Raw genomic sequence first — 12,144 nt, forward strand, 5'->3', positions numbered from 1 at the left:
TCTCAGGCGCCGGAGTTTCTCCACGACGTACACCTGACAAGGCCACACAGCAGCCCTAGAATGTGCTCTTCACTCAACTAGGTGATGCCAATCTGTGTTCCAAAGCTGTGCTGCCTCCCCCTCCCTGAAAGACACTCATAAATGCACTCCACTTACACAGAGAAGGGGTCGCTGGTGACTCAAGCGCCTAGAAAACCTAGCTCATCACCAGACTAGCCATATAAAGCTATACCTTGACACCTCCTCTGTAAGGCAAAGCCCAAGACTTTAAAATTCTGAGCCAAACCAGAACCAGCAACCCAAATGGCAGGGCTTTCCACAAGAAAAATGTCACAAACTCCCCCAAATGAATGAGGTAGCACCAACAGCTTTGGTGCAGACCCACCTGCCCATACTCTTAACTGTAAGCAACTAGTACAAATGTGTCCCTGAGATACTCAAGGCAGAAAGACTGCAGAGCAATAACTCTCAATGTAACGAGGGCGGTGAGGGAGAGTGGTAAGGGGGGAGGGGGTCCTAGAGGCCGCCCGCCTGCAGCCGCCACATACCTGTACACGGGCTGCATCTCCCTTGCGATGCCGATGACGGCGCCTGGCAGGAAGTTGTCAAACTCCTCAAACAATTCCCGGATGTTGGTCTTATACTTTAGGTCTAGGTCCAGCTGAATTATCCGCAGGATCTCTGGAGGAAAGAAAAGGACAACAATGAGACAGACACTCATCCTGGGAGGCTCAGCCACTGTTAGAAAATGAAGTGGAATCTGCAGAAAAGGGTACTGGGTTATTCTTGCTGTCACCCAATAATGCAAAGATACCACTGGAAACAAAGCTCCTTCGTCTCCCAGCAACCCCCGACTCCCTAGAAGTCTTCATCAACAATCGCCCCATAGCTTTCCTTCCAATTGCAGACATACATTTTCTGTAAAACTAGGTGACCAGATCTTCCAGTTTAGGTCACCGTCCTGGTGTAACTGTCAACAGAGCACCACTGAATTCCCCAAAGTATCTGATTTGGATGCTATGGTACACGGACACCCTTTAAAACTCAAAGCACACAGGTGTTTCTCTTTGGGGCACAAGTAGTAAATCTCCCCCAAGGGAAAGAGAAGTAAAAACCATTATTGCTTCAGGCCCTGATCAGTACGTTCTGCAGGCCTGGGTATGTGTCAAGTTAGGATGCTGACCCAGAGAGAAACAGTTGAAAGACCCCAGATGCTGTTTTGTTTTAATCCATTGTCTGGAAGACTAACTAAGCTATAATTAGACAGACTGAGCCTCACAATTACCTGGCTCATAAGAGCTGTTTGCTTCCACTGCCTCCAGGTGACTCAGGGATGAGAAAGGGAGGAGAGAGGAGCAAAGTTCATTCTCCATCCTTCACCCAAAGCCTGTTTGAGCTCCTGGGTGGGCGGTGCTAGCAGAGGACCACACATCAGGCTGCCGGGATCCCGCCCTCAGGGGGAGACACCAGGTAACTGAAAACAGAGAGGGGGTACCTAGTACTGACCTGAACTAGAAGAGAGGCTGCTCGGGGTTATGACAAGAGAGAGTAAGCACTAAGGGCAGCTCTGGCCTGGGAATCAGATCACGTGAGTGCAGACACCAGTTCTGCTGCTGATTAATTCTGTGACCCTGGGGAAATTATCTTACTTCTCTAAACCTCAGTTGTCTCATTTGTTAAAGCGCAGATGACACGATGTGCCGCGTGAGGCTGTGACGCCGAGAAGACCAGGTAATGGGGAGACATATCTCACACACCCAGGCTGCATACGCTACAGGGATCCTGGGTCTGCAGCGTAGGGGACTCGACTGAGCCTAAGGCAGTCAAGGAAGACGTGACAGAAACGGGGAGCTCGGCAGGGAGGAGGGGTGAAGTCACACTACCACCCATCCAGAGCTCTGGGCTCCATCCTTGGCTCTCCACCAGCCTTTCACGCTGGCCCAGCCATGGGGCATGATGCTGGGATGCTATCATGGAAGCCCCCTGAAGACAGGGACCCCATCTTTGGCATCTCGGCCTCCATCCACTCACAGTGCAGGGCATGGCATTCAGTAAACGCTCAGGAACGTTTGTGGAGCTCAATAGCCATCCTCTAAATTAGTGTATGAAGAAATCACAGCTTATGATTCAAGAAAAACTGTTTCATTTGTTCCTGTTATATTTTCCTTTGTGACACAGAACCAAAACACGAGTTGGCATCCCATATGAGTTTTCCGAAAAAAGCAAGTGCCAGTAGGTGAGACTCCAGCTGCCCGGACCAGAGGACAGGGAGAGGGCAGCAGGCTTCTCTCTGGCCCCGGCAGGAGCAGGTACAGGAGGACGGGCCCCCAGGCCAGGGTGACCCGGCGGCCGGCCTGCCTTCACACGGCCCACCCCACACGTAAATGTGAGTAGAACTGCCGCTCTCCCTCCTGCACTGAAGACAACACTCAGGATGACCACCACCCAGAAACCAGGAACGGTGATGATCTGAGAGCCTGGAGGTCGAGAAGCCCTGCGGTGACGTGGCTGTCTCCCAGGGAGCTGCCTTAAACCAGGAAGGAGAAGAGAGGCCGCAGGCTGGAGTCTCAGTGCCCCTGCTGTTCTCAGGTGGCGCTGGGGAACAGAGGGAAGGAACCTGATGGTGACCTTAGGGAAGGACACTGTGTCCCAGGGGAGAATGCCCAGGCGTAAGAGTTGCAGCATCAAGAAGTCATGATGGGGAGGCCCCACCGCACACACCAGGCTCCAGCCCTCTCTCTCCTTTCTGTCCACCTCCTGTGCCCCGAGCTCCCACATCCAGGGTCTCAGGCAGCTCTTCACGAAGTACAGCAGAGCCCTCATGAGACAGGGACAGGATGGCACCATCATCTGGAGCAGAGCAACCCCATCATAGCAGCAGAGAAGGACAAGGGTGCTTGACTTGGAGATGGGGTTCTCAGGGGTGTGTGGTGGCAGTTTTGTGGCGTCATCAGGGCTATGAAAGAAAGGGAAATTGCATCCTCACGGCCTTGCAAGTACTTCTGATAATATCAACGATGGCCACACAGAAGCACCTCTTCTCTGAGTGGTTTTTAAGTGTCCAGCACTATTACACAGGCAATAGCTTACTTCTCGTAACCACCCAAATGTTAAATGAAGTTATCCCCATGTTTGGATGAAGAAATAGAGGCTTAGAAAGGTGAAAAACAATAGTCCAAGGTCCCACAACAAACAAATGTCAGAGCTGGGATGTAAACCCAGGTCTGTTGGACTTGAAAGGCCAGCATCTCTTCCCAATACACCCTGAGTCTGCTTCTGGGCAGAGAGGAGCTCCAGGGAGGCAGATCTCAGCTCCAATACCACCCACACAGGGGGCCTGGGAGCACACGGAAGTGCCCAAGACCTTGATAGACAAACAACAGAGCAACAACCTGGCTGAATGGGAATTACGGGGAAGTAAATGGTGATTTCACTATAATTAAAGAACTTCCTGATAGAGGGGCCATTCAGTCTGTCAATCAGTCATTCTTCCTTGAAAGCCTACCACGTGCTATGTGTACTCTCTGGTCTTTCAAGATCCTCTAAATCCTACTTCATCTGCCAGGAGCAGCCTCCTTCCCTGGCCTGCTGGACAGGCCCTGGGCAGAGCGCCGAGCTCAAGGACATCAGATGTCTCTTCCTGCATTTGGGCAGAGCCCTGGCCTTGTCTTCATAAGCCCCTCAATAAATCTGAGCACTTTCCCTGCCCTTTAGGGACTGGCTGGAAGAGAACTTGGGAAGGTCATCCACAGCCCTGAGACACAGGAATTTGAGATGCTTTAATATTTTTTGTAACTCCTCATTTGTAAAGCACCTTTCAGGAAAGGTTTCTTAAAATTGGTAACACTTCTTTCAAGAGGGACTTCAAATGAGGTTAACCGATTAGGAAGGAGAGAGGCAGCAGCTCCAGCACGAAGTGACCCCTTCACACCACTGTGAAAGGACTGACCCTGCTGTCACCTCTGAAGCTGAGGCAGGAGGACACTCCCTTCTATTCAGGGAGGCCGACCGCCCCCAGTGCAGTCTGCACTGTCATGCAGGCGTCTGTCCAGACGGCTATCCTTTTATATAATTATGAAATAAGATGCCAAGTTGTAAATGTCAGCGATGAAAAGAGGAAGACGCTTACCAGGAATGCTGGAATTCATTAGGAGGAGATTTTTTAAAAGGGCCCTGTTCTTCTGGCCCCTGGTCCTTGATACAGTCATCTCTTTGTGAGAACTACACTCGGAGGGGTTTTTGGGTGGGGGAGGTAATTAGGTTAATTAATTAATTAATTATTTAATGGAGGTACTGGGGATTGAACCCAGGACCTCATGAATGCTAGGCATGTGCTCTACCACTGAGCTAGACCTTCCCTCCCATCCGGAAGGTTTTACATATAACGCTGAAAGACTGTTCTGAGGATGAAACAAGACTGATATGCGGATGTGGCAGCCACAGTGATGGCCCAGAGAGGATGCTGGTTGGAGGACAGCCATAATGATAGCAGTAGGACCACTGAAACGTAAGGAATAAGCAGATGGGATAATCGCCCCCAAAGCAAAGAGGAGATGAAATCTACAAAGCATGGGAAAGAATGTCTGAGAAAAAGGAGGACTAGTCAGCTACAAAACTCAAATCAATGGCTGACACCTAAGGCTGGTTGAATGTCTACTAGGTCAGAATCCCATGGGAAGATAGCAAAAAGGTAAAGGACAGAATGATCTAGGATAACGGATTTGACAAGAGAACCTGATAATAACTGAGGCCAATATGCTCATTGCACAGATGGGGAAAGTGAGGACCAAAGAAGAAGAGGGACTTGTCAGGGACCACACAGTCAGGCTAAGTGGCAAAGCTGATCCCAGAGCTCAGGTCTTCTGACTCTCTAGCCAAGGCTCTCATAATAATTAGCTCTCCTCCCTCATGGACCAGGGACTCCTAGGGAGCAGAAGACATTGTGCAATGGCCCAAAGGGTCGCGCACAACACTTGCCAGGCGCCCGACACAATTAGCTCACAGAGGATCAGCATATCATCCCATGAAAATGTAAACCTGAAGACTGATAAGCAGTAACCAAAGAAAAGAAAGAGACTTTCACGATCCACACACTTTATAGCCAGATTTTGGAGATGAGAAAATGGCTCTCCATATTCTCACATAAACATCAGGCAGTGTTTAAAACAACAACAACAACAACAACTTCACATTCCTCTAAGACAAGGCCTTGAGCTGTGCTAAATTCAAAGGGAGGCAGGAACCTTACTTAGCTTCCAGGAGCCACCCATGGAGACGCAAGCTCAGTGCCTGGTGTGAGGCCACAGCAACCAGGAGTCAAACACCGTCTGCCCCACTGCCCAGCATCCCCTGCTCTAGTCAGACGGGTGCCCTCTTGGGAATGTTTTGCTGCTACATCCAGTTAGCTGTGTGAGGGGCATTCCAACCAGCCACTCAGACTTAAAATCTTCTCATGTACGTATTTAAATCACAAAACAAGAACTGAAGTGTCAGTGTGTGCCTGTGTCATTCTCGCAGGTAGAAGGAAGCTTGGCTCATGTGTTGGAGAAAGGCCTGTGTGTGCACCTGGTGTCTGAGGAACACATTTGTTGCTGGTCATCCTCTTCAGAGGAGTTCAACTCCATGATGCTGGCTGCCCAGGCCTCTTGGTAGATGATGGAACCTAGAAGAGCTTCCAGCATTCCCACTTCATGGGTCCGCAGTTGGAGCTTTAAGCGCTGATTTCCACAGAGGGCGACAGTTTGGCAAAAGAGCAGGCAAGCTGACCTGGATATTTCAGGAAACAAAAGAACTGCTGCCTACAAGTTACAGGAAGGTGGTTCAGGGGTCCTGGATGAAACCCCAAACCACAAAAATATGAATGTGTGACCACAAGATAGGACCCACTGAAGTATGTCAACTCAAACTGCGAAAAGATGCTCAGGATGTAGGTGGGCTCTTTGGTCTGGACATACTTCCACTTGAACTTCAACTCCAGGGTATAAAGTAAAAATGTGGTACCATCTTCACAAGGGGGCAGATCTGCGCGCCACATCCTCTCACGTGCCAGTTTCAGGCTAACCCAATGGTGCTGCTTGATTCTAACAAGTTGGAAAAGTAAAGACAAGATCCCACGTGCTGTCTCGAGACGCGCTTTCAAGAGCTTCAAGATGCCATTACTATCATCCCCACCTTGGCCCTGGATGGCACTGAGGAGGTTCCAACTGCAGGGCAGGCATCTCTGCACACATGCACTGCAGAAGGCAACGTCCACAGCCTTAGAACCAACTGGGAGGCTCCCAAGTCAACACTCCCCAGTGGAAACAGGCTTGGGACAGCTCATCATCAGCCTCCAGTTAAATTAGGCACAAGGCATGTCATCTGACCATGGATGGAATTACAACCCAGAGTGACTAATTAATGATACCCCAAAACAAACAAAAGGATAAAAAAAAAAAACCTCCTTTCCTCCCCCTTCCTTTCTCCTATCCGCACACAGGAACAATTCCTGGTAGACACAACTTACCACACACAAAACAAAATAGGTCAGGAAATGATGGAAACATAAGACGTGCTTAGGTAAGCACTGGGCCCGGCATCCTGGGCAGATTAACCATGCAAGTGCCTTCTCTCCCTTTCTGTTTTGAAGGAACATCAGAGCTTCCCGGAGATAAATATTTATAACACATCAGAGAGCTCTCACTTCAGAACCCAAGCTTTCCACTAAGCGGGAGGGGTATGGGGAGGAAGGGAAATTATGACGACCCCGAGCTATGCAGGGTGTCATGGGGCCGAAGACCCGGAAGCAGCTGCCTGGAAAGGGAGCGCGACTTCTCACTGTCCGCTTGGCCAGGCTGCAGCAATCTGCCACCTGCTTTATCATCCTCTGGAGCTTGGTGATTGCTGCTCAGCAGCACCTCTGGCCTCCAGGAGCCAAAGGGCAACTGAAGGGGGTGGACACTTCCTCTAAGGGTAAGAGGCTCGTGACCAGGAAGAGACAGCCAATGTGCCATGCCAGCCACTCCAAGCCTGGTTTCTCCCGCAGGAGGGCCTCTGGCCCTGCGTGACGGAGGGCCTGCCTTTGCATTGTACAGACCCAAGCTGTGTCCCCGAGGGGGTCCCAGGGTGGAATGGGCTGGGGTGGTTTCACATCCAACAGGGGGAAACTTGGGTCACCTCTCAGCTGGGCTCTTCCCCATCCTTCAGAGCTCCTTCTCCATTCTCTTCGCCATCTAAGGCCCAGCTGCAGGACAGCTGGCTAACTATGGGAAAAGCTGGCACAGAGGAACACAGTGGAACATGCCAAGGGTCCAAGGGCTCAGATTCCTGGGGCTCCTCCAGCCTGGTCAGCCAAATGCTCCCTCCCTCAGAGCAGGGAGAGGGTGTCTGTGCCAGGCCCGGGCTGGGGCTTGACAATTACAGACTCAGCGCACGAGCCTCCACTACGCTCTGCTGGGTGGGTACAAGGACCTCCTGTCTTCAAGTGAGGACGCTGAGGCTCAGAGAATTTGGGTGACTTGTCTAGGACAACCTGGCAAAGAAGCGTCGGAGTTCAGAGCAAACACTGATTTGCCTCATACAGTTTTCTGAGAAAAGCCTTCAGACATCTCTGAAGTCCCTTTTCAAATTCCACTATCTTAAAAACAAGAAATCCTGCCACATCAAAGGCGAAAAGACCAGACAGCTGAGAGCACCTCGGGCAGTGACTGGGGCTTCCAGGGAAGAGAAGGGGGGCCCCACTTCCCACAGCCCCCTCCCTCAAGATCCCATCCTCAAGGAACTTGAAGGCTATTGGGGTTCCATCTCACTGAGCAGGGGCCAATGGAGAAGTTTCAGGAAAAAAATTCTCAAAGTTTCATGCCACAAAAGTAAGCTGAAGGGAAGTCCTGAAGGCCCACGCTTGCTCCTCAGCCCCAGGCCTCCCTGCCTCCAGGTCCCTGGAGGCCGGACACAGGCAGCCCTCAGGTCCGCAGGCTCTGCTCAGTCGGGAAGCCCTCCAAGATAATCGATGTTTTCCACATGCGCAGCGGCCCCCTCCCCCGAGGGAGGAAGGTAAGGGAAAGGAAACAGGGCTCAGAGAATGATTTACAGAATCTGTTAGCTGCTCTGGTGACAGGCTTTGGGGCCAAGAGGTTGGAATTAATGACCACAGTCGGTGTTATGTGTTAGCTACACAACAAATTCTTTCTTCAAGCCCCACTCACCCTTCTCAGAATTAAGCATGGAATGTTAGCTACGGCTCAGCCATAACATTTTTTTACAACTATCAGCTCCTGTTTTGTGGACAAAGTATGACAAAAAAACATGGTTTTTGCTTCAGCGACGGTGTAACATGAGTCTCCTCCCTCACCCTTAACACCTTCTGTGACTTGGTATAAATCACATCCTTTAGGGTAGAACAGAATTTATTTCGAACTTGGCTAAAAACCTTTAGGGACATATATTAGAGGAGGACACATAAAACACCTGGTCTCAATTTTCCCCTCACTTCCATTGCTAGTATGAAATTCTAGCTCATGTACTTTTTGTGAAGTTCAAGATGCAGGGGAAACTGAATGTTAGATTTGAAAAGAAGAATGTCCCCTTTCTTCCATTTCTATGAGGTGGACGTCTGCGGTCCCTGCTGGCCTCTCCACAGCTTTTAGCTCTCCAGTCTTTGCTACAGACTTTATTTCTTGTCTCTAAACGTGTAAGCGATCCTTCCTATTTAGGTTAGGGCCACACTCTGACTTTGTTCACCAGCACTGACACTATGCCTGCTCTTCACTAGCAAGCTTTCTTCACAGACCCCTGAGGATGGCAGCTGTAGAAAGCAGTCCTCTTTGGGCAGAGGTCTGCCCAAGAGGTCAAAGCCCAACTTTGCAAATTCCTCATTCTGAGGTTCTTTACTAGAAGTATGGGGGCTCCTGTTTCTAATCTCACCCACCCTCTCTCTTTACATCTTCTGGCCACTCCTCCCTCTGTACTGGCACTTGAACCTACCCCATACCTATGGATTCGGTGCAGAATTCAGAAAAATAACAAAGGTTTTGTCGCGATGCCTTGCAGTTCCTCATCCCCGTCCTCTGCCCTGACATATGCCTCTGCCCCTGGGCCTGGCCAGCCCTCCCCCTTTGGTTTACTTAGATGACAATGACAATAACAGGGCTGATTCCTTGTATTTTACACCAATGCTCCAAGTGCATTCTCAGCTCACAAAACTCTTTCCCAAGCTTTAGCTCATTTAATCCTTACAAAGACCTAGGGGGCAGGCACACCTGTGTGGATTGGGTCCAATGCCACGTAACAAAAGACCTAAACTAACAATGGCTTAACACACATAGGACCGTAGCTACGCTATCCAGGGATGGTGTGGCCACTTTGTGAAGTTGTCAAGGATCCAGGCTCCTTCTACCTTTTCATTCTGCTATCCTAGATCTGGTTTCCATCCTCAAGGTCACCTCATGGTTCAAGATAGCTACTGATGCTCCAGCCAACTTGGTTGCATCCCAGTCAACAGAAAGGTCAAAGGGAAAAGGACCTCTGCCCTCTTTGCCCCCTGCAATAAGGCAGAATGTTTAAGCAACCTTCCTGGGGGTCCTTAATATTTCTTCTTATGTCACACCAGACAAAGTTTAGTCACATGGCCACATCTAGCTACAAGGGAAGCTGTGAAATGTATTATATTACTGGGCATAATACTACTCCCAAATAAATGCGATTCAGCTAAAAATGAAAAAGGAGAGAACACAGTAGCAACTAGCAGTAGTTCCACAACAGGCAGGCATTAATTCCACCCATTCTGCAGATGAAGAAATAGAGGCCCAAAGAGATTAGGTTTTGCTAAGGTCACATGGTCAAAAACGGCAACACAGGAACTAAGTCCATGTCATCTGACCCACACGCAGACCCCTCTTCCTGGCTCACCAAGTCCCCTCACCGCAGAAGCCACTAGCATGTTCTTGCTGCTCACCTTCCAGATCTCTGTTCAGCCCTCACCTGCTCCGAGCTGGCCAGGCACTGAGACCTGCCCCTGCCAGTCCTGGGCTGCCATCCCAAAGGACTCTCATCCTTTGTCGCCTGCCTCACACCTCTCTCCCTGCCTGGCTCCTTGCCCTATGTCCCCACGTGTCTCCTCGAATCCAGGCGTGGTCACTAGTAAGGTGAGCTAAGCCAGAGACAGCCAGACTCCAGCAAGCTGGGCCACATCCCCAAACTCCTCTGTAATGCCCATGGGAGTTCTGTGAGCAGGATGCCTCACTCGGGGGCACTCCCTCGAGGACGGCTGACATCTCCTAGCATTGTTTCCGGTGGTGAGCCTCTTGTGTGGCCGGCGCCTAGTTCCATTCCAACACTGAGAGCACATTTCCTGCACGTTGCCTGGCTGTCTGCTTGCACAGGAGGCTGACCCACACTGACAACGACACTAAGCCAGCACAGGCAGTTCTGCTCTCAAGGTCCCCACACCCTGGCCACTTTTGTCATGTCACTAATAAAAAGGCTTCTGTATTTCAGTAGCAGCGCTTCCTGGAGGGAACAATGGATCCGCCCCTCTTTCCTAAGGCTGATCTGCTCGAGGCCCCTTTATCCAGCAGGCTCGTCCTTCTCAAACAGGGTCTCGCAGCCCACCACCCTCCTCAGACCCCAGGCTGTGGGCCTCCAGCCTCCTCTCTAGCGGAACACAGCAGAAAGACCTGCAACCACGAGTGAGCAGGCACTGCCGAGATGCTCACACCAGGAGCGAGGGTGGATCGGGCAGAGAACAGCCAACTTCTCCTCTGGGGAGAAGGCCTACCCTCCGGGACACACCCAACTCTTCCCTAAGCTGAGGAGAGGCCCCACATCACCCTTATGCCCAGAAATCCACATGACAGCAACCTGCAAGGAGAAAAACTAGTTTCTCCACTTTATGAACCCAGAAATGCCTCTCTGAGATTTTTATGGGAAGAACTACCCATCCCCTTACCTTTTGAAGCAGGAGAAAATATATCTTTTCTTCTTTCTTAAAGATTAAAAGGTTTTAGTCTTTTCAGGAGGAACACCTGTTACCCTGTGACGGTTTGCAAACTGAATGGCCAGTGGTCAAAAGCCTCTTGCGGTTTCCTGCCTCCTGAGTCAGGCCTCCTGAAAAAATGTCATTTTATTTTGATTTTCATGCTACGTTAAAAAAAAATGAATCATTTATCATCATCTATAAAATAATATGGTTCCCATACACCTGGAAACTAGGTGATGAACTAGGGAATTTTTACATATTTTACCTCATTTAATCCTCACAAGTAGGGTTTATTACTCCCATTTTATAATTTTCTCCCACCGAAGGTACAGTCTACGTTTCATTGCTTTTATCCCTGTTTACCAGGATAAGAGGAGCCCCTCCTACTATGACTCTAATAAGATTACCCAAGAACATGGAAAAGTCAAGACTGGCCCCTGTGCTGGGCGTCCAGACTCCAAGTTTCATTAGAAACCCTCTTTATAACCTGTTCCCATCACAGACACAATTAAAAAGATTCTACCAAACTATGCTTAAGCACTGATTGATTCATTTCCCCATTTTAATTAAATTTTAATTTCATTTAATTCAGTTTCTAGTTTTTAATTAAATAAAGTTTATTTGTTTTAAAAAAGACATAAAATATAATGCCAAATTGACATAATTGCAGATGAAAGAAAAAAAAAGATGTAACCTCTAAATATTTCAGTATGTACTTGCTATGAAACAAGGACACTCTCATAATAACAGTACAACCATCAAACCCAGGAAATTAACACTAATACATCAGTCCCATTTAATCTACAGTCCCATTCAAAATGTATCAATTGTCCAAAGACAAAAACAAAATTTCTGCTCTAGGATGGCATGATTGTCACATCTCTTTAATCTGAAATATTTCCTCAGGCTTTCCTCATCTTCCAAGACCTGGGACAATTTGAGGATCACAGCCCAATTATTGAGTAAAATTTCCCCCTTTTTGGGTTTGCTAATGGTTCCTCCTGATTAGATTCAGGTTACACATCTCTGTCAAGAACAGCACAGAAGTGATGCTGGGTTCTTCTCACTCTATCATATCAGGAGCATGGCATGTCAATTTGTCCCATTACTGGCGATATGAATTTTGATCCCTTGTTTTTTAAAACAAGTAATACAATGTGCTCTGCCTTATTTAATAAAATGTGAATTTA

The 12,144-nt window shown here is 49.0% G+C and overlaps 1 protein-coding gene across 1 annotated transcript in view; it reads right to left on the reverse strand.

Annotated features, from left to right (window-relative positions):
* Window positions 1–12,144, reverse strand: part of XXYLT1 (xyloside xylosyltransferase 1) — a 161,032-nt gene that overhangs the window by 72,321 nt on the left and 76,567 nt on the right. The window contains exon 3 of the mRNA XM_010994392.3: window positions 549–681. Coding sequence (XP_010992694.2) covers window positions 549–681 — 133 coding nt within the window. The remainder of the gene's footprint in view (window positions 1–548; window positions 682–12,144) is intronic.

Source organism: Camelus dromedarius, chromosome 2 (assembly GCF_036321535.1).
Source record: "Camelus dromedarius isolate mCamDro1 chromosome 2, mCamDro1.pat, whole genome shotgun sequence".
In the NCBI taxonomy this organism is placed as follows: Eukaryota; Metazoa; Chordata; class Mammalia; order Artiodactyla; family Camelidae; genus Camelus; species Camelus dromedarius.